This window comes from Seriola aureovittata, chromosome 15 (genome assembly GCF_021018895.1).
Source record: "Seriola aureovittata isolate HTS-2021-v1 ecotype China chromosome 15, ASM2101889v1, whole genome shotgun sequence".
Taxonomy (NCBI): Eukaryota; Metazoa; Chordata; class Actinopteri; order Carangiformes; family Carangidae; genus Seriola; species Seriola aureovittata.
In genome coordinates, this window is record NC_079378.1 from 19,341,290 (window position 1) to 19,365,205 (window position 23,916).

General features: G+C 39.1%; 1 protein-coding gene across 4 annotated transcripts in view; it reads left to right on the plus strand.

The window, feature by feature from the left end:
- Positions 1-23,916, plus strand: part of ntm (neurotrimin) — a 427,786-nt gene that overhangs the window by 387,422 nt on the left and 16,448 nt on the right. For all 4 annotated transcript variants that reach the window (XM_056396544.1, XM_056396545.1, XM_056396543.1 and 1 more), the window contains one exon: positions 248-373. In XM_056396544.1, coding sequence (XP_056252519.1) covers positions 248-373 — 126 coding nt within the window. The remainder of the gene's footprint in view (positions 1-247; positions 374-23,916) is intronic.

Here is a 23,916-nt window from a genome sequence, read left to right on the forward strand (position 1 = left end):
AACTGTACAAAAAATGTTATTGTCTCTTTATTTATTTATTTATTGTTATTTATAATTTTTCATTCAGTTCACTAAAACACTTAACTTTTACTTCTTACAACTCCAGCCATGGCTATACAGACTTTAAAGGGTTTACTTCCTTAAAGCTGGGGGAATGTACAGATACAGCCTGACTATTTGTTAGCCTTTCCAGCCTGTTAATTGTCAATGTCTGTCAAACTCACATTTTGCTCATTTTCTTTCACAGTACCACCAAAAATCATCAACCTGTCAAGAGATATTGTGGTGAATGAAGGCTCCAACGTCACCCTGATGTGCCAAGCCAGCGGTAAACCAGAACCTTCTATCAGCTGGAAGCTCATCTCCCCTTCAGGTAACTTGTTTGTCTATAAAGAAGTGCATTACCTACACAGCAGTTTTCTGCTGTATTCATAGTCTCCTCTTAAGTGTATCACATTTCCTCTGCTTCCTACTTTATTTTCCTCACTATCCTCCTCTCTGCCTCTCGCTCTCTTCCTATCACCCCTCTGTGTTTATAGCCCCATCTTTGACTTTGTTTGACCCCTGGTGGATTTTTCGCTTCACTTATTACCCATCATTACCTGTTCCCAGATCATCATTACAACGTAATTGTTCACAGGAAAATAAACTGGCCCCATTGTAATTGAACTAATTAATTAGGATAATTGGATGGATGTAAATGTTGTGGAGGCACTTTGAATGACTGGATTAATGCAGGGAGCACTAACACGGTGTGGAGAATTATGCATAGACAAGCAAGTCTTCGGCAAGTATGTCCAGAATTAGGTTATCGTATGTGCTTCATGGCATTTACTCCAATATTCCTTCCTGAAGACTGAAGGAAACCGAGTGTTGCTTGCTGTTGTCGCTGTTAGTGTACCCCTGTGTGTCCACGCTTCACTTAATCGGATGCGTGCATTGATAATGAACTACATTTAAAAGCCGGAGCTGTTGTGCTTTCATCTGCGCTGTCCTTTGTGTTGAAGCAGAGATCTGGCAAATAAAGTGTGGACATAACATAAGTGTGACTGACCTATCTGCAAGGAGGAAAACATTGAAAGGGGAAACCTATTGGCTCCTATTTGAGAAATACTACGTGTTTGTGCTTGGATCACTTTGCAGTCCTTATAGAGGAGACTGGAGAAGCTATCATCAGTGTTGTTGGACTTTTTAGTTTTCTGTCCGACTCTTTGGGTCAAGGATTCAAATGTTGAAGGACCTGATATCTACAACGGCTGTGATACTAATGAGGCAGTTGTTGTGCAAATTGGAGTATCTGCTTGTTGACCTGTCTTGCTGTTCTGTGATTTGGTTTCCCACGAGCTTGACTTTGAATTTTATTTTATCTATCAATGCAGTAAAAAAAAAGTGCCAATTCAGAGTTTGCACAGAGGTGAGATTTTACACACACTACATAATTAAAATATAGTATACACTGTAAATATGGAAATACAATGACAATGACAAGAAAGAAAAGTAATTTAGAGTAAAATAAGGTAAAAACAGCTACAGCTCTGGTTTGCTTTTAGCTACTTTGTTGTGAGAATTTTATATCTCTTATTTGATTTCAGCTGCTTGAGTTGATGGCCCCTTATGAAGGAGACTGACTGTCAAAATTTTGATCTACAATGTGGCATTTTTTCTTCTTTACCTGTTTATCAAATGTGAGCTGTGATTATTCCCTTTATGTCCTCTATACCGTATCCCTGTTTTCTGATGGAGAAACACTTTTAAATTCATTACAAGATGATTATATTGCAGCCAGTGATGGACATCATCCAACTTTTCAGTCATCTCTGCTGCCTTGCCAGGTGACTGAGCTGGTTCATATGACCACGCCATTTGCATAAAGCTGGCAGCTGGCCTTTGGGCAACGTTTAGGTAGGTCATTTATAAACAGACAGAAAGGAGTGGGCCCAGGATTGAACCCTCTCCTTTTTTGGGGCAGTTTTTGCCTTTATTCGGATATGGAAAGTGAGACACAGACAGGAAAGTTGGGGAGAGAGAGGGGGGATGACATGCAGCGAAGGGCCATGGGTCGGACTCGAACCCATGGCCGCTGCGGTAAGGACTGAGCCTAAGTGGTACGCACTCTATTACTTGAGCCACCGGGGCGCCGCCAGGATTGAACCCTCTCTGTTATCTGTGCAGAAAAACTCAACAGCTCCTGCATGAACAGCAGAAATACTGTCCTCCATCCTGATATAGCTTTCGTAAGTCTGGATTCACAGCTTAGTACATAGGTTGAGTATCAATATTTATGTTGCCCATGTTGTTGTACATCGTACATTCTTGGGGTTCAACAAGTTAATAACATTGTCCCTTCTCGATTGAGTGATACACAATCTACTGACTGTACACCAGTACTGTATCTACCGACCAATGAAAACTATGTGTCAGTACAAATTTCATGCGAATCCATCAGATAGTTAATTTAACAGCACTGACTTTATTATAGGGAATGTTACAAACTTACACACCTATCTTTGTAACCATGTCATATGAGTACACTCCACTCAAATACATACAGAGTCCAATACTTTTATGGTAATCCCAACAATGTATAGCATCCCTCCTTTGGCTGTTATAGTAGTAACCTATATATAAAAATATTCACACACGCACACACTCACACACACACACACACACTCACACACACACACACACACACACACACACACACACACACACACCACACACACACACACATATATATATACTGTATATATACATATATTTCTGTCCCAAAAAGAAACATCCTGCACACAACACCAGCTATTTCTGTTTTGTCATCTCAGCCAGGGATAGACCACTAACCAGTGCTTCTCCCTCTAGACTGCGGATCCTCAGTCGTGGGTTTACAGTAAACATAGATGCTGAAGGAGCCTGCTCATTGTCCTGTCACATCATGAAAACATTGTAATATTTCATGGCTGATCCATAAAAATGTCCAGGGGAGATGAAGTAGTATAACCTACTTTCTCGAACAGCACTGGTGATGATTTTATATGTGTGCATACATGTGCAATACTAGGGCAAGCTTCAAAAGGAAAGGGTAATTAGTAAGCATGTGTCCTCCAGTGTGTGACGACGCTGCCCCCCCCAGTCCAAGATGAGTTCAGTGACAACAGTATATCACCAATTCAAATCTGAGTACTCTGCATGCATGAAGAAATGTGACTGCAACTGCCTCTGCTGCTCCCAGTCGATTCTTTGGAGGCTGTAGAGCCAAGAGATCATGTCAGTTGTTACTGTTACCAACAGTTGACTTTTCTGCAGCTCCTTATACTGTATTGTCTTTTTTTTTTCTTAAGGACAGTTGCACTGGAGTTGAGCCGATCTGTTTGACCAAGAATGCAAAAATTTGAGGCAGACATGCTTTGACTTAGAGTGATTAACAGTTCAACAAAGCAACAACCACAACTCACACTGGGAATGTGGCAAAGGTGGTAGTCATGCCATTTGAGCCTACGTGAGACTTAGTTATTATATGTGGACATGGTAGACAAAAGCTGCCAAGGCCAGGTGCTGACAGCTCGTGTGAAAGGGCATCGCTGCCTGTGTTACACAAATAACTTTGGTAAAGGTGCAATAATTATCGATTCTTACTGTGTGATATAATTTCCGAAGGTTAATTTGACATTCATGTCATGATCAAATTCACAGGTCAGCTGTAAAAAATGGCTTGATGAGTAGATTAGGAGGTGGAGTGTTTACCAGCAGGAAGTCAGAGGAGTGAGGACCGCTGACTCATTGTAAGGCGGTGATGCAATGTGTCTCTGGAGGATTTGGCTTGCTGTTTCATGTGGGTAAACATAACATTAGTTTATGCATTAGAAGCAGTCAGCTCTCAGTGGAGCCTTAATGGCTTACCTTGCACTTTCACTGTCTGCTATCAACCTGTGTGCAACATTATTGCACACAATATGTCATATCCTTTACCTGTCTGTTTGCTTGGCATATGACATCCCATGTGAAATAAATATTAATCATATTGCAGCTTATGTTGTATTTGATGTCACATTTGATGTAAATAACAAGTGTTTTTCTCTTGACTTTTCTTAGACATGTTGGGTTCAATACAAAGGCTTACGAAGTTTTACAAATTGCTATCAACCACATTTGCTGCTTTTGAGCACTAGCTTTCCAAAGGAACTAATTTCTGGCATTATGACCAAATCATAGTGTAGAGCAAAATTTGGAGCATGCTGAGCAAACAGCTTGACCTGGACCTGTCCTGCAGGAGGCCGCAATCTGTCAACGACCCCTATAGTTCATGGTGGTTTGCTCAGCTTTTGGAGTGTACCACTCATCCACTGTCTTTGCAGCCCTTGGTTAGCTGGTCCCAGACGCTGTACACTTTGGATAAGCCCCCTGCTAGGGCCTTAATACAGTATGCTCCAACAGAAGTGCTTATCAGATGGTCAAACAGCATCTGAAAGCCCCTTCTTCCCACACCTTTCCAATGGGGGACACTGTGTGTGACTTTCAGAAACTAACAAAGCAACATTATCTCCCACTTCAGACATTGGTCAGAGCTATACAGGAGTTTAAGTTCTCTCTGTAAAAACAAGTGCAACATTATGGATGCCGTTTAGGAAAGACTGGTCTGAAAGTGTTCTCTGTTATGCCCATATTTAAACCATTAACACATCACACCCCATTCTCAACAGCCTTTTTCAGCCTGCCTTCAATTGTGGCTATGCAGAACATCTAATAACATGTTATAAGAAGATCATGTTATATTCTCCATCTCTGAAAAAATTCCTTGGACTTAAAAAAAGTTGATGGCTTCATGATCAACACCCAATGTTTTGATCATAAATAGGGTCAAAATTTTTCCGGCCTTAGAACTCAACTATCTGGCCGTCTTTGGCACTAATACACTTTCTCTCTCTACCACTCAGACACATTTATTTCTCCAGCTTAGTAATGAAGTTGACTGAACTTTGACTGAACTTGGTATTTCTCAGGGACCTAATCATTGATCTGAGGGGTGGGTCACTGATTTCAGGTCAACTGTATCTACTTTCTGTTTCACTGCCTGCAAATTAACAAAGCATTAATCAGAAATTTAATGACTGTGCCAAATGAACAGTGAGAGGAAAGTATGACCGGTTCATACTGTTATCAAAAAAAAAAAAATTGACAACAAAACTGGCCATGCAATACAACATAATTAACCCATATTGGAATATCAGTTCGATGATGTCATGTCTAGTGACAATCACACATAAATTACTTTAATGACTATATAAAAAGTCTAAGAAAGTAAAAGTAATGCCTAATTAGGAAAAGCGGCCTCATTAGCTTTTTCTCCTGAACAGCGAATCAATAGCCTTGTAATTTTTTTAATTAGGCAAATAGTGAATTAGACAGAGGAGAGAAAGGTCTGACAGAATTGACTGATTTCTGAGGCATGGGACTGCACCACTCAGGTAAATGTGGGAACTATTGTTGTCAAATCTCATTAACTTGATCTAACAGCTGGTTTCATATTTGCCTTAACTTCCCGCCCTGATGTGAACAACAGAGTTGTTGTCTCCTCAGACCTCCTGAAGGTGCGGCCTGTTATGATTGCCTGTAACTTCATTTTGATGTGGAATTGAGATAGCTAGATAGAGTCATCCAAAAGCCAAATTATACAGTTTTGCTTCAGTACACCAAGAGCAGAGAAGACTTTTCACATCTCTTCATATGTTAACTGCTGTCATAAAAAAAAATAATAATAATTATAGCTGCAAGTGGAAAATTCCTATGCGATCAACAGAGAGAAGAAGCCGAATTTTAGCTAATTAGCTAAAAGTCCATTAGGGTGGCCTCTGTCATCACAGAGGCTTTTTGTTTAGTATATTGCCTTGTAGGTGTGAGTTAAAGCTGAAGTTAATAGGACTTGCAATGTGGCATGGGTAGCCTTACAAAAACTTTTTACCTAATTGTAGTGCCACCATCGGGCTGATTGATATCATATTTTTTGTGAAGCATTTGCACATCATTTCTAGGTTTATTGTGCCAATTTTCATGTTTATGGCTCCTTCCGGCTGACTGCACAATGGAGCAAAGATGGCAGATATTGATGAATAAGCCACACTCACTTTCATCAGTCAGTATAGCACAGACTTTGACTTTGACTTTTAATACTTGCCCCCAGAACATGTGTACCAAATTTGGTGAAATTCTGTCCACCAAATTTTGAGGGACACATTTTTAGTATTTGTGGCGCCTCCTATGGATCAGGCTGAAAATGCTCTGGTAGACCCGTTCCCTATAGCAACCTGGATATATTTACCGTTATCCATATTTATCATGTTTGGAAAAATGGTTAATAAATTAGGGACAATATTCAGCCCCGCTCATTGCTAATATATTTTGTTTGATGGCGGCCATGTTTATTGATGGATCTTGCTCATTTGTAAGAGAAATGTGTTTCTCACATCCCCAAGCTTGTATACCAAATTTTGGTGTTGCTAAAGTCAAATTCAAAAAGTTCAGTTAATTTGACAGTTTTCCACATTATGCTATTTAGCAAAAAAATCCAATATGGTGGACTTTTATGGTACTGGATGGAGGCTTTGTTGTAGATCACATTGAGCTGGATATATGAATCAGATTTCAAGTCAATTGGCCTCGATCATAGCGCCGCTTTGTGGCCGATTGAGCTAATATTTCCTGGGAAGCTGAAGGACATCATTTCCAGTCATTGTCCAGTCAACTAACTGGAATTTTAGCAAATCTGGCTGAAAAATAATTATAAACCAAAAAATTTATCTTTTTGTTTATGTGGGAGAAGAGCCAATTTGGCCAACTGCATAAATGTGAACTGAAATCAGCAATTATATAGGGTATCATAGTGACTGACCACCACAGGGTGCCCACCATGTATTTGGGACATCAATGTTTTTTCATGGTGTTTTTTTTTTCCAAGCAAAAGCCTTAAAACTAATCTTTTATACAGACAGCTGAGATCACAAACTCTGATCTCTGCTGTGCATATGTGCACTGTGGGATAGCTGAGGAAGAGCGTGTGAGTGTGTGCCTGTGTGTTTGTGCAGCATGAGAATACACTTCCACCAAGTTTGAGCTTTTGTGCAACACCAATCTGATTGAGAATCTTTATGTAAAACAAGCAGTTTTTTTAGGGCTGCAGCTCCATTCAAAGGCATTCTCTATTCTGTGTTCATCTCAGCACTCTTCATGATCAAAATGGATGCAGTGACTGGTTGCTTATGTTTATTTATCTGTTTAAAATCCATATCTGAGACAGTGCATTGAAATTCATAGTGAAATTCTGATGCAGGCACCAATAAAACTACAATTCAGGGATATCTATTGGCTTTCAGTTTTGTGTGAGATGTAAATGCAAATAGACTAGCGTTAGCTTGAGAAGCTGTCGTTTTGATTTTCCTCACACAGGATAAAAGACAGTGATTCAGTCTTTTTCTGTTTGTTTTTTCTCTAAAATTGTTCACATTCAATGTGTTGAATTCTCACTGCTATTTTTTAGATACCTTTTTCTTGTCAGTTCCATCTCCAGTATTCAACTGACTTGATAAGGAATCTTGGTGAGAATACACAGAGTCACACAGCACAGTTGTCAGAGAGAGCGGCAGAGCAGAAAATGTCCCAGTACTTGCTGAAGTCCAAACTTATGTTCCAGTATCTCCCAGCTGCAGAGAAACTCTGCTCCAGCCTGGGGCCATTCAGTGTGGGCCCAGCTATTGCAAGCACTCTGGGGTGTTAAAAAGAGTGAATTAAATAAATAAAGATCTTGCATGTGTGTGGCTGTGTGTGTGTGTGTGCGAAAAGATTGATGAATTCGGGCTGAGGCTGGGGCTCTCACACAGCCGTGACCCAGCTCCTCCTCACCTTTGATAGATAGATGGCTTTAGGGGCTTGTGGTGGATCAGAAGTGATCCTTGGTATCTTCCACAGACCGCACAACCTGACTGCAAAGTTTGTCAGCCCAGGTGGCCAGCCGACGCCCCGGTGCATTAAAGCAGCCGAAATGAACATGCACATGATTGAATTTGGCCTAGGAGCAATAAAAGTTTTGCAAATTTTGCACAGGCCTGGTTGCTCCAAAAGATTAATTTGAAGTTGGAAGTGATGGAGTTGGTAGTCGAAATAAATTGAAATCTTTTTTTTACTAGGCAAAGAAAGAATTTACTGTAATTCCATATTATTAAAGTTTTAGATGTTCAGAATTGTTTTTTTGACTATATTTGTATTTTATTTTGATGATAATATATTTTGAGTTTTTTTTATCATTCGACCTTCATGTTTACAGTTACCATAGTTACAGGTATTGTTCTTGTCTATAGCAACATATAGCAGAAAAAAAACACAAATTGAATGGACAGCTGTTGCTGTTTAGAATTTTAATGAAGATTTAAAAGACTATAGATTATTGTGTAAGTTGTTAGAGGGTAATGCAACTGCAATGACAGCATTACAAGTTCAATTTTTAGTTAGATTTTAAGGGAAACTAAGACATATTGGATTACTCTGTACCCTGTCTTCCCTTGCACAATCTGTCTTCCCTTTTTTGTTTGTTTTTGCCATCTTAACAGCAGCATCACACACAGGACTGAGGACAGATCAGCATGGAAGCTGTTCTTTTACAAAGTATTGTGACTTGAAGCACGTTTTGTCAGAGCTCATGTAGCTAAAACCCAATCCACTGAGGTTCTTCTGAAAGCTGCTGAAAAGCTGCTCAAATTACTACTTTAATCTTTCCAGAGTAAACAACCTCTTGGCCTACCACTTATACTGACCCTATACATCCGAATATACAGGCTACTGCTGTTCAATATATATCTATATACATACATACATGTACACACACACACACACACACACACACACACACACACACACACACACACATATGTATACAGTATATACTGTCGCCTATAAAGTTCCTATTTAAATGCATCAGTAATCACTTTTGACCAGGTGCAACATTATGTGTCCCAATTACCCAGGTGAAATGAAATGAAATAAATCAGATTGTCACAATCATATCATGGAAAAAGGAAAAAAATATTTTATTCCAACTTTATGAGCAACAGTGTATATATATATATATATATATATATATATATATATATGAGAGAGAAAGGGAGCATTTATTTTCTTTTATTCCTATATTTTAATATTGTAAAAATATAACCCATCTTTTCTGTGTTTTTGAAGATTTTGTCAGCAGGTATCTAACTATTGAAAAAAAAGACTGTTTAGTCATTAAAGACACTCTTTGATGAAAATCAAGTTTTTAACTTTGTTAACATCCATATGATATGATGATGATTTCATTATTATCGTTAATTATTTATTATTAACTATTATTTTTATTATTATTACTAATAAGCTGCTGAACACCTGAATTTCCTCTAAGTGATAAATAAAATATCTATCTATCTATCTATCTATCTAACTATGATGTTTTTTCTATAACACAAGACATATTATGAGCAAAATAAGCCATGACTGTGTATTCCCACGCTGGAACTACAGTGAATCAATGAGAGTCTCATAAAAACATTTTCAGACAGCCAGGGTTTCATTTGTCATATAACCTACAGAACCAATGTTGTCAACTTGTGGGGACAGGGGGGCGGGGCTAAATAATCCTGAAACGTTGTCAGTACAGAGAGTGAGATTAGCATTGGCACAAACACTAACACTAACACTGTCAGTCACTGCCATTTACAAGCTAACAAACAACACAAATGATTAAAAGATACTAACTATGCTAATAGTTCTGATATGTCAAAGTTAGGCATAGCACTGAACTGTGCTTTTTTTTTCTAATTCTTATTGAAAGTCCTTTAATGCTCACTTGCAGATTTAGGTCTGTCTGTTTTCTCTAAGTGGACAGATACAAACTCTTAAAATTACAATCAATGCAAATACCAATTTCAGTAGTTGCTTTTATACCAGAAGATTCATCTGTGATTTATAGATCATTCTGACTCTGTTTTACTGAATCAACTAATTGGATTGGGTTGTAAACACTTCTTTTTATTGGAGAGACATGAAAATGTCCAACAGTCAAGGAATGTATTTTTCTGTAGGTGTCCTTTGAAATTTAATGAAATACTGTAAATTCCTTTTAGCTCAAATACTGTATCTGTCTCACAGATGCTACACAGCTGCTTCTCCTATACTATAAGTGAGATACAAAAGGACTTGTGCCCTTAGAGATTAGTAGCAGCCATGGTTTTCATATTTCTTTGTATTCTCAAAAATATGCATGCTATTGACGGGTCAAATCTAAACAGTACTGTCACAACAGATTCAATAGAAGTAAAGCTGCCTTAATGCATCCTGGTAAAATGTAGAACCTCAAGCTACTGTATTTCTATGATTCTTTTTCCGCTCAGCCCTTTTATGTTTGTTTCCTTCAAAGAGGATGATTCATCAAAGAAGGCCTGGCACATTAAGAAATTCCATATGCCGAAGGCTAATAATCAGTGGAAAAGTAACTATCTATATATTTCCCTTTGCATAGCGGCAGCAGCAGAGGCACAGTTTAAGACTAAGCTGCAGCAATCAGTTGCTCTCCATCAGTTGCCTTTATGGACAGATTTGAAATAAATAATCTTTCTCAATGTGTGTCTTAGAGTGGCAGATTTAGGTCTGGGGTCCAAAGGTCTGAGACCATTTTCCCAAAGTAGGGACCTGAGAAAACTTTCCCAAATGGGTCTCAATGCAAATTCAGGGGCACTTCTGAGCACCCTTTTGACGCTGGTGAAACATGCAAGAAACATGCAAGTTATTTGCTGACTTCACATGATGGCCGTCCTTGATAAGCATGAGATGGCACTTATTAAGTTTGAGAGGATAAGATGGAGCAGGGCGTTGACACATCCGATTGCTTCTGTGCAGTCTCTTGTAATTAGATACTGACCCTAAGGGGACACACAGAAACACTGCACTCTCCATTAAATGGTAATTTCCTCAAAGAGGTTGAACTGATGGCACAATTTGATCCAGTCATGAAAGAGCATCCTAACCATGTCCAAAAAGGGACCTTGAGTCACACCAGCTCCCTTGGCCACCAAATACAGAATGAACTCATTGATTTGTTCAGCAGCAAGGTCATTTCAATAATGGTGAGTGACACCAAGCTGGCAAAATTATTCTCTATCATCCTAGATTACACTCCAGATGTCAGCCTCAATGAACAGCTGTCAGTAGTTGTGACTAATGTAACACTTAAGGAAGAGCCACACGTTACTTTGGCATCCTACACAAATTGTACACCTTGTTCTCAGCCTCCACACGCAGCTAAGGTAGCAGGCAGCAGCAGTGAGACAGGCACTGGTTGAGGTGAGGTATCAAAGCAAGGACCCTGGGCTCAGGCCTTGCCAGAGGAGGTGGCATCATACTGCTTCAACATCTGTACAGCGGTGTGGTATGACATCCTGAGCCAGATCAAACATGTAAGCAAGCTTATGCAGTCTCCCAGTATGGATGTGGATGCTATAGTCAGTCCTCTTAGAAAGACAGAGAGAGGTGTCAGCAGCTACAGAGAAACAGGCATCATGAAAAACGTCAGCAAAGGATTATGCATTAGGTTCTGACTGGGGTGGCCGTCCTACAACAAAACAAAGCTAAGGTCCACAAAGCAGCTCCTTTCATACGAATCACTTGATAAGGCTTTGAGTGACGCCCTGAAGAAGCTGTAGGTGACATTTTTTCAGTGTCACTGTTGATTGCTGCAACCTCGGGCCTCCAGGAATAATTTTCCACATTGAAAAATGTGGGAGAGAAGTTTGGAGTGTTGTCAACCTCCCAAAATCTCTCAAATGAAGAGCTGACAGAACAATGTGAGGCCCTTAGACACTGTACTATAAAGAACACTCACTTGGATGGCAGAGAGCTCGCACAGGAAGTCAAAACCTTGCCGGACTTGCCATTGAAGGCCTTACCATGCTTGAGCTGCTGAAATTCATACACAAAGGGACACACTCAAGAATTTATCAAAATTTGTCACAGAAATACTTTCGTGACCTCGCACGCAATTGCAATTTTGTTATCATGATGTGATTGATGACTTTGCATCAAGGAAGGCAAGAAAGGTCAGGGTTTCAATGGCAATTGTTCAATATAGTTTGTTTCTTGTTTGTGTAATAATCAGCTTCTCTAGTGTGTGTTATGTATGTACATAGGGTTTACGCAATTTAGTTTTGTGTTTTTTTGTTAGCAGCAGGATAATGGTATAACAATTTAATTCTCTTTTTATTTGTATTTATAGACTACAACGTGTCTCTGTTTGTCTTTGTACTTCATTTTTGTCTCATTGTGCTTGTCTTGTGCCAAATGTCTGAATAAAAAATACAGTTAGTACAAGATGGTGTTTTTTTTGGTAGTGTGTGTGTGTGTGTGTGTGTGTGTGTGTGTGTGTGTGTGTGTGTGGAGGGACAGAGGTGCCTGAGTTAAAAAAGCTGTGTCGCTTCTTCAACACATTTCACTCCGACTACCTTTCCCTCCAGACAACAGTGGTAACAGCATCCCCACTCCCACTCTCTCTCTCTCTCTCTCTCTCTCTCTCTGTGCTTCTGTGTGCTCTTTCTGTCTATTAACAGTTCAGATCTGCTATTCGCTTCTATTTCTTTCTCTCCCCCATGTTTGGATTCATCAATTTAAATCCTACCTCTCCGCATCCCCTCACTCCTTCTCCTTAAATGCCTCTATCCCTCAAGCATCTGCTCTCCTGTCTTTTTTTTCCTCTCCAAAGTTGTTCCCTTGCCCTGCACACAAATATCTTCCCCTCTTTCCATTTTCTATCCCATTTTCTTCTTTGCCCATGAGTTTGAGGATGAATTTATTTTCAGGGACACAGAGAGGGTACACATTCTTCTGCTGGTCTCTCCTGAGACGTCCTGGCTCTCTTTACATTCTCCTCCTGACCACCTTCTCTTATGCGCTCTCCCCGATGTCCTGCCATGTCACTTTGATGGCAGTGCAGGACACATCACTATCTCACTAATGAGTTGCTCACAAACCCAGCTGTTGTCTTTAACAAAGACTCAGAGATTAGAGGGGCAGCTCACTTGTAGAGCTACGAAAAATATTCTAGGTGGAAAACCTGAAGAAATTTAAAAATATCAGCAGTCCTGCTGTTGTACATTATTGTTTTATGTGAACACAAACCCATTAAAATGAAATAATTCTATAATGAGGAGTTATTTGTGTACTCTTCAGAAATTTGGTAGTGCTGTGTATGGGTAACTGAAGTGTCCTGTGAAAGCTTGGTTTCTGCTGAGATAACATTTATTCTCTCTCTAGTACACAGAAAGAGAAACTTTATTCTTTGGCACGTGGCACTGTTTTCATTGGCTTCGTTCACACAGTTGGCGGACTGGTGGTCAAAATGACACCAGCAGCACATGAAGAGGCTAAGCAGTGCTACCACAAGAGGACGGACCGACAAGATAATAATGATTTATCATTTTATCTTTAATGCAGGGTATTTTGGCAAAAACCCTGGCACTGGCTCAAACACTCTATTTAAAGGGTGTGAACCACTGATGCTGAACCAGACAAGACTGTGGATAATGAGGGTAGGGCAGCATTGTGTGCACTGAAACACAATGATATAATGATGATAGGTTGTAGGTGTGACAGGGTTAGGGTTAGGACGGAGGGGTCTCAGGAAAAAAATGCAAATGATCAGATTGGTTAAACGCACAGTATGAAACTTCTGCCGCTAGGAGTCTCTCTATCAAAACAATAAGAAAAGACGGCGTTGGATGACATCATGAAATAGCGTGGGATCATGGGAGTTGTCATCTGTCAAGAGTCAGCGCTGAGATTGCTGCTAACCTTTGTTTCGATTGTATCTGTGATAACTTACGAATCAGACGTTCAGGAGGTTTTCACCAGCACCCGAATTACCCACAGGGTGTCCTCCTCTCCATAACAGCAGACCAGGGGATCAAAACCGGCAGAACCACCAAAAAAGCAGTTTCACTTTAAAAATCAGTCCCTGGAGGCTCAGCTGTTCAGCTGGTAGAGCGCAAACCGCAAAGGCTTAGTCCTACCAGCAGTGGCCGAGGTTTCCAGTCTGTCCCGTGACATCCCCTCCCTCTCTCTCCCTGACTTTCCTGTCTCTCTCTCTCTCTCTCTGTAGCTATCTGAATAAAGGCAAAATGCCCTGAAAATAACTTTTAAAAAATCTGTGCTCACCGAAGCTTGTCAGCAGACACATGATGTCAAGAAGTAACTGGAAACTGAGACTGCTTACCATTGATTCTTTAATAGATGTTTAACAGGTTTTTCCCGGTAGCCGAATTATCCACAGTGATATCCTGCTTTCCATAACAAACGGACCAGGGGATTAAAACTGGTAAACGAATAAAGTAGTCTCACTTTTTTTAAAAATCTGTGATTTGCCAATGCGCTTCGGCAGACAGGGAGTAGCTGGAAACTGAGACTGCTGATCTTTGTTTCTTTAATAAGGTATGAACCAGACTCCCTTTGATTTCCATGTGAAACAAGCAGTTTATTTTGTTTCTATTATCCATGACCGCTTGAAAAAGTTAACCACATCGTTATTATCGTAAGAAAGATCAAGACAAGAAAGATCGCCTAATGTTGAGGAAGAACTTATTTTAACCCAAATTATCATCTTTTCCTAAACCTAACCAATGACCATTATTATAATAATCATGGCGATGAAGGTAGGTATTCTATTTCAGGAGACACTAATATCGGTTGTGTCAGAGGGTTGAAAAAACGACCTGTATGGCTGTTCAGGTCAGACAGGTAATACGCACGAACATACACTCAAGTGATTATTTACAAGTTCCACATGTATGTACTGTACGTTTGTACGTACTAATACGTGTATGCATGTATTAATACGTGTTTTGTTAGTACAACTCAGCCATGCAGATGCACATGTGTGTGCACATGTGACTCCTAACACACAGGCATGTGTGTGTTTGTACATCTGCGTGCACTGTGCACATCCTGTGACTACACGTGCAGTAAGAATTAATACAGGTAGTTACTATAATAATGAATTGATAATATTGGTTATAAAATTGGTTATATTGGGTTGTTTCAGCAATAATTGTAATGTATCTCACCATGTGCATAGTTTAGTAATTAATGTTACAAAACAGGATATCGCTCTAATGTGTTTCATTCAGAACATTAGAAACTACTTTTGCTAACAGTAAAGCTGGAAAATGATGAGCTGGTAACCGGTTATCTCCTACACAACAAAGCAGAATATGAAGTTATTAACTGACCAGTCTTATGTGTGTGGAGGTCTGTATGGTTATACCGCAGCCTGGTGTCGTTTCCAGGCGATTTAATGAAGGTGAACACAGTGAACGGCCGTGCATAACAGCACTGTGCTCTGCCGCAGCACTTCTTCACTTTAACAACATATCAGCCCTCCTGCCTTCAGATGCAGCAGGGATTTAATGAACTGAATGAGAAGCTTTTCATACACTATGAAGCAACTGGGGACAGTAGACACTGTCTTACAGTGTCACACACATTCATTCATAAAACAATGCAGACTGATTTACTGACTTTCCTGCTTTAACCACATTATTTCAAGCTAAATACAACAGATTAATCCTGTATAAATAATTTATATCAATTAAAGACATTTAATGTGGTGTGATTTTTTAATGACAGTGTGACACAAGATACATCAGATTGTGGATGGATAGCTGCAGGTGTTGACCTATCATGATCACACATGGCAGTGGTGTTAGCAACAGTGTAATCATGTGTCCATTAGTATCCCATTGTGTTTACCCAAAGTCCTGATGTTGCTTTTGTTCTGCACATCAATCATAATAGTCACCTGCGTAAGTCTGGAACATAAAAGAGAAAAAGCGGTAAAATTAGTGATTGTGACAAGTTTCAGACAAGGGGAGAGTGTGGCAGTAATAAGTGGCATGAAAAGGATACTGCAGTGTAGAGTATGTAGGCGCATGCGTGCGGTAGATGTGTGATGGCCTACTTTTTGATAATTGCAAGGGTAATGTGGAGGAAGATATGGAGTTGTTACCGTATATCATGGATTTGGAGATGATCACTGGGCTCCTATAAACAGAGAGGTGTTTCCGTGTTATGAATACATATACAATTCAAGGCAAAGCTTGAATCCTTGTGTGTGACTATTTGAATGAGCTCAGCTACATGAAATTTGACCTTTCGCTGGTGGCAACTGATGAAAGTGTCACCTGGTTGCTTGACTGGTTTCAATCCTCCATGTATATCTGCTAAAAGTCAGTGGCCAATAATGGATATTTAATCTATGATCAATATTTCTATGTTGTTTTGCACATAAGGAGTTCATTTTTTCTTCTATTAAGTTTTCGATTGGTAGTAACAAATCTGTTTATATTGAAGATGTGTTATGTATAATATTTTACATTTATTTTGTAGGCAGCCACACCCATTGTGCTGTTCGTACTACAGTAACGAGGCATCTGATTGATCCGTCTTGAGTCTTTTTCGAATTCTGGTTGACTCATAATAATGTGCTTTGATTCAATGATGAAATGAATACTTTGAGTTGAGAATTCTCACCATTGACTTCCTGCAAAAGCCAGTGTTGAATTTTTAGAGAGAATTGCAGACTATTACTTATTTAAAGATCAAAGTAATTCCAAAGCATCTGCTCTTGTTATTTATGTTGTATTAGCCTCAATTGTGTAAAGAGATTGTTTGAATGCAGGTCTGTGATTTTGTCATCACAGGAGTGTCTAGCTCTCCTTCTGGACAGATCTGTGCTTGTGTGTCTTCCACTTCACCATTGGCTGGTACCATCTTTTCAGCATCAGCTATTTTATCAACTTCTTTCTCAAACAGAGCTGGTTTCCATCCACAATAGAGCTGAAAAAATACCATGCACTGTTCTCATTGTGCACAGCAACATGGTCATAAATGTCTTTGTAAGTTTCAAATGGAGAAGGTTTCAGGAGGCAGTCCATATAATGGGGCACCAGGGCTGTACAATTCATCGAAATATAAAAAAATCACTACATGGCCGAGTGCAATATCCAAAAGCTGTGATTTTTTATGAAGGTTAAATGTGTCACAAAAGACCATAAATGAAGCATTGTGGTCTTGCAGAGACCTCAAGGCCTACAAATCATATTCTCCTGATATAACTGAAAATGATTCTTTGGTACAATCCCCAGAAAAAAATCATATCATCATCACTTTTCGTGAAATGTAAAAATTACTATCCCAACATTAATTGTGACTCACTGAAATCGCAATATCTGTCATAATAATCACGATATGATTTTTTTGCATAGCGTTCGGTCCTAGGGGGCATATACTGTATAACTGCAGTATGTTCCAGTAGTGGGAGTGTTTCATTGTTGACAATCAAGCATCAGAGTTGCACCATCAGAAGAGGCGAGCAGGCAAATGTTTGGGTCCCCCAAGGGGAAAAGGGATCCTCGATGTCCCAATGTCAGATTGGCACATTTTGCAATGACAACTCTAAACCACCTCAGACTTCCCATAAAGATACTATACAGTGCGCAGCTTTTGATATAAACACCCCCTAAGTGGAGCCCCTGATGATGCACGCTGCATGTGAGGCATTCAGGGAACATCTGTAAATTTTATCATGTACTGATTGTCTGTATGCGAGGCATTTAGGGGACATCTGTAAGTTGTATTGTCTGCCAATAGTCTGCACATGAAAGGGAGGGGCCTCTTTGATGGGCTATGATGGGCTTTGTTGCCTAGGGCCCTATAGAGTCTAGGATCGCCACTGTCTAGCATATTTCATGTTTTTTTTTAAGATGACTACACCCATTCTGACAGGAATTTCACCAGTTGCAATGAACTGGGTTCCATGTAAACTGTGTTTAAATGGTAGGCTGGATTATTTGTAACAGCATTCTTGCACTGAAACATTACAAGATATTTACAAGACAATGGTGCCAATTTGTTAATTGACTCATTGGCTTGTGAATTTCTCCTTTTAAGCCTGATCGAGCGGTAGTCCCATTTCACATTTACTTTTGAGGGCTTATGAAAAGTACAAGTAAAAGTACAGAAGTATTAGCAGCAAAATATTGATAATGATTCATGGGAGAAGCTCTCTGTTTACTATCTGAGAGATATTTTTTTGATAATTTAAAATATATATAAAAAAAATCCTCAACAGAGTGGAATTTTTGTCTATTTTTTCAGAATTTGATTGGACAGTTTTCATTTTTCAAACATTTTTGGACCACTCTAGATGTCAGAGCAACTGGGTCATTTTCGGGCAATTTTAGTTCCCCCTCCACTTTTTTCAGAGCCAGCATCTTTTTGTCCCTCAAATTCTACACCAATGCCTGGTCTGGCTGCTACTTCTACTTCTAGTTCTATGAATTTGTTTTATCAGAAGATTTAGTATGGTATTCACTGTTTTTGCACATCCATTATTTCCAATTGTTCTGGATGAGACAGCATTTGACATGTGGCATCACAAAATTGTACAACCTTAGCATCAGAATCTTAGTCTACTTTTGGAGCTTCATCAGCCCAAAATATGGGGGGTGTGGGGGGACCCATGCATCTTAAACTTGTTGAAATAAAAGTGATCTTGCCTATTGGTGCTGCAGGGCTTTGTAGAACATCATTTTTTTAAGAAGCATTGCCCTCAGAAGTCAAACATTCTGGCTGCAGTCACTGGATTGTGCTTTAATAATTCAGATTTTTGTGCCCAAAAAAGGCTGTCCAATTCACTTGCTTGCGTTCTTGCCGAAGCATAGCATTCAACATTTCAGGACAGCTCAAGTAAGCAGAGCTAAATGAACAGAACCATGTGGGAATTCTAAGCTGCCTTATCATTGCAAATCTTTTCTGTGCTGATTGCCAAAATGGAGGTGTTCCTCTGTTAGGCCTGTTCATTTGGGTTCATTTATGGCATCAGACAACAGTCTAATTGGATAATTTTCTTCTTCTTCTTCTTCTGATAGATAGATAGATATATAGATAGATAGATAGATAGATAGATAGATAGATAGATAGATAGATAGATAGATAGATAGATAGATAGATAGATAGATAGATAGATAGATAGATAGATCTCATGGCAAAATGCTTGTCACATGTTATGATTGGATTGTATACACACAGTTGTTCCTTGCACAGAGTTCCTGCCTTTCTCTCTCTCAAAGGTATGACTTTGATGAGGTGAATGTGCATGGAAATAAACTCACTGAGACATTGTAGCTCATGGGGGAAGTTGTTAACAACACTCTTTCCAGGCACTGTATCTTTGAGATCTCTATCCGTGTGACAGATCAATAGCTTCGTCTTGAAAACTGTAATTCTTCCCACAAATCACATACATGTTAATAAGTACTTTATCAGCAGGTGCACTGCCATCTGTAGAATGTGTGTTCATCCTCCTTTTCTAGAAAAGAAGTCTACGGCATCATCAGCAGACTATGTATTGTTTTAGGGAAATCTTCAGTAAAACAGGTGAACTTCCTGTCAACTTCCCTGTCCTTTTTACAGCATTCTGTTTTCAGGTTGTCCACCCCGACCGCCCATCCTATCATTGTGAACTTGATATCTCAGTAAGACCTTGAGAGAATTTCTTAAAGTTTGGCACTAATATTCACTTGGATTAAAGGATGAACTGCAGATGAGTGCAGTGAATTAAATATCAGGAAGGCCTCAAGAGAATCCCTTCAAATTTTGCATAAAAGTCCACTTGGTCTAAAGGACGAACTGATTAGATGTTAGTGGTCAAAGGTCAAAGTTTAAGGTCACGTTGACCTCAGCTTTCTTGTGATATATCAGGAGTGCCCAGAGGGAATTTTGTTACATCTGGCACATACATTCACATGGACTCATGGATGAATTGCTTAGAATTGTGTCTCACAAATTCATAGGCTATTTCTGACACAATTCAAGGTTATGTTTTTTTCACCTGTGCTGTTAGTTAGTTAGTTAGTTAGTTAGTTAGTTAGTTAGTTAGTTAGTTAGTTAGTTAGTTAGTTAGTTAGTTAGTTAGTTAATTAGTATGCTTGTTTGTTTGTTTATTAGAAGGATTACTCAATAAGTACTGACCTGATTTATACCGAACCTTTGCATGGCATGGGCCATGGAAGAATCCATTAAATTTTGGTGTTTATCACATTCAATGGGGCGGCTGTGGCCCACAAGGTAGAGCAGGTCATCCACTAATTAGAAGGTTGGTGGTGATATATGAATATGTGAATGAATGGGTTAATGTGGCAAGTATTGTAAAGCACTTTGAGTGATCAATAAGATAAGCCCTATATATTTGCAAGTCCATTTAACATTTCATGGACGGATCCAGCAATGTTATTTTATCACTTTCCTTAACATTTCTCAGGAAATAATTTGGATAGTTTTGATTTAGATGTAAAAAGTCTGACATACAGTATTTATGGTGTTGAGATCTATGACTTTGTACAATTTGATGCAGACGTCTAATAGATGTGTTGGATTGCTTGGCCTTGGTGAAGGTATGCACTCTACTGAGTGTCATTCTTGCTGAAAAACTGTATCAGGCATATATTTATTGCAGCTTTGTTCACCCACACATGCTTGAACGGCTTCATACAGACAATATACACGCTGTCTTTCTTTGTGCACACGGTGTTGAAACTACGCTACTTTCTGTGACTTGCGTTTACAATAGAATTCCTGTATTGCACATTTGTACCATATTTTAGTCTTGTGTTTCTAGATGTTTAGCTTTGCTTCTGACATATCTCACTTTTCTTTTCTCTGAAATGTCCCGTCTATTGGCTATGTATGTTTTCTCCACAGCCTTCAATTGCTTCTTTCTTGACCAACGGTCTGCATGATGTTGCCAAAGTATCGTAATGATTGCCATTCTTGTGATTCAGGTAAATAGCCTCACCACCTTCTGCCACCTGCTTGATGATTACCGGGTGAATTACATGGGCAATAAAATCCATCTGTCTGCATTGTAAGTGTATACAGTATGTCAACCCGTAGTAGGTTAGTAGCTGCCCTGATTTCAGTCTCTGTTGCAAACAAACCTGAACATTTTATTTTCAACTGGTGTGGAATAGAGGACTGTATTTGTGGAATTCGGCTGCTTGGCTTGCAAGGTGCCTGCATTTTCAGTTTGTGAAATTACATAAGATAAAGCTCAATAGAAACAACTGCCATCATGCTGAATTGATTTTATTCCAGACTCAGACTTCATATTTCCACTGATTGCAGCTGCTTTGGATTTTCTTCTCCGACACCCATCTCTAAACAAAACCTTCACAGCGCTCAGCAGCTTGTATGTGAAATGGATCATACTTAAATTGGTTATTTTAATATCTGTGTTCGTATTGGTTACATTGCGCCTCACAGTTATTTACTTCCAAAGCACATCTTCTCTTTTTAGTCACAGGTTCACGTACAAATTTGGTGCATGTAGCAGTTCTCGTGTTCACTTTTCAACACGTTGCAGTAAAGTGGTCTGCCTTCTTGTTTCAGTTAGCATTGTGGTTTTTAAAAGCTCAGTCTGCCCTGGATGTTGCGTCATGTTACCTGTGAGTCTCACCTTGACTCCTCTAACCTCAAATGACATGGCTTGAAACGTGGTAATAAGGAAGCACTTATGGTTGTACAGTGGCCTGTACCCAGAGTGATACACAACTACAGCACTACCTGTCTCTGCATCCAAATGACCCTGACTGTTGCATTTATGAGGATCAACCACAGTCATATTGTGCCCTTTCTTAACAAGCATGTTTGTTGGTACAGCATCAACACCATTTTTTTTTCTCTATCATCCCTCCATGTTGTTATACTTTCCAGCACTTCCATCTTTACTGCTGCTAAACTGTTGCTACACACTGTTTGCCAGCATTATATTTAAATCACAGGTGCTAAGCATGGCAGTTTCTCCTTAGTTGGCGTCTGAAAACCAAATAGATAAGGCAACCACTTACTTACAGCAAGATATATTTACACTTTAATGTTTTCTCCCATATCACACAGGATCTCTGAAGCTCAGCCAGAGTGACCAGTTTGGCTCTAGGAAAGTTCACGCTTCTTCCATTTAATAATTACGGAGGCCACTGTGCTCTTGGAAACTTTCAATGCAGCAGAATTTTTTTTGTATCCTTCCCCAGATCTCTGCCTCAACACAATCCTGTCTCTGAGCTCTGCAGGCAGCTCCTTCCTCCTCATGGCTTGATTTTTGCTGTGATATGCAGTGTCAGCTATGAGACCTGCCTTTCCATCCAATCAAATGAATTTACCACAGATGGACTTCTGAGCTTATGTCAAAGTGAAATTAGTTCTTCCTTTTGAAATCTAAAACAGTGATGCTGCTTATATCTGGTATATATACATTCTATATAATAATTAAACACTGATAGGGAACCTTTAAATTGAGTACATTTTTCCATCTCAGTTCATAGTTACCTATAACTTTGAAGACTAGTTTCCAAAGCATAATGTTGATAGAGGATACCCATGAAAAAGAGAATAAGCCAATTAATGATGGACAAAACCTGCACCAAAACACTTTCCTGTGAAGTGACAAAGACAAATGAAAGAATATACATACTAGTCAGAAGCTGCCTAGTAAGATTTTAATCACAACTGAACCATTGCACTAATCTGAATTAACGGGCTAATTCAGATATGGTGACACAGCTCTGAGCAGCACATTCAGCTCTGATTCCAAAATGCTTCTGTCTGATGAGCTTGTTATGATCAGTAGATTCCACTGATACCTGAATATGGAATTGTTTCAGGACATCTGCTTGCTAGGTTGTGTGTGACTTCAAACAGCCATCTACTGTTAGAGCCAACATTAAACATTCATTAAATTCTCAGAGGCTACTAGGCCTTTGTTTATATTAGAGACATCCTTTATATTGAGTTCCATCAGTTTGATAAATATATTTGCTCATATTTTAGTATGAAGCCTTGTGGTATTCTGATCTTCCCCTGTGTGCCCTGTTAAACTTATGTAACTGCATGATGCTGTTAATACAAACTCAATGCTTCCTGAATAATTTTGCAGGCTTTAGTCATAGCTGGCTGGCTTTGCATAATGCATGCATATGTGCATAATATTGCCCAGCCATGCACAGCTCTCTGGCAAAGCTGGACTGAGGCAAGGTGATGGTACCACTATAATGAAAGCTAATGCAGTCGCTAATGAAGACAGTCAAAAAAAAGTGCATGTTAAAACTTTCTCACAGCCTTAAACTTCATTTGTTTACTTAATACTTAATATACTATAATCATCAAATAAACCTCATGAACAAATTCAGCCACAACGTAGGGTGGTTTTCCACTGACATTTGTCACATTTGATTAAGTGTATAATCATGTTACAAAGCCAAACTTGAGAGTGGACTTCACTCTTCTGTGTCACTGTAATTATGACCGGTTGACTGCGTCTGTGTTATATGTATCCAAATGATTTAATTGAATGTGCTTTATTTCATTTTATTAACAACAGTACAACATAAGCATTTGCCCTTAACATGTTATCTTATCTTGTTCTTTTTTGTAACACATTTTAAGGATTCAAAATAATTTACAAAATCCACCATAAACAAAGTATATGAGGGTTTGAAGCCTTTCCACCTTGATGTGAGAATATTGTATTTACTCAACATTATTATTACATTAACCAAGTCAGATGTATTTAATAGAAGACTGATAAAAGAATATAATGTGGAAAATACTGAGAGAACATCAATTCTGAAAGATTATTCCAAATGTGTTTTACTTGCAGAACATGTAAAAAAAAGATTATCTGTTTCCATGGTGAAAAAGGAGCATGGTTCATGTTCAAATCTGAATCTATACTGTTGCAATGTCCCAGAGTTTTCTAATGAGTTTCTTGAGCTTGGGGGACAGCTGCATGGCTCTTCTGAAAAT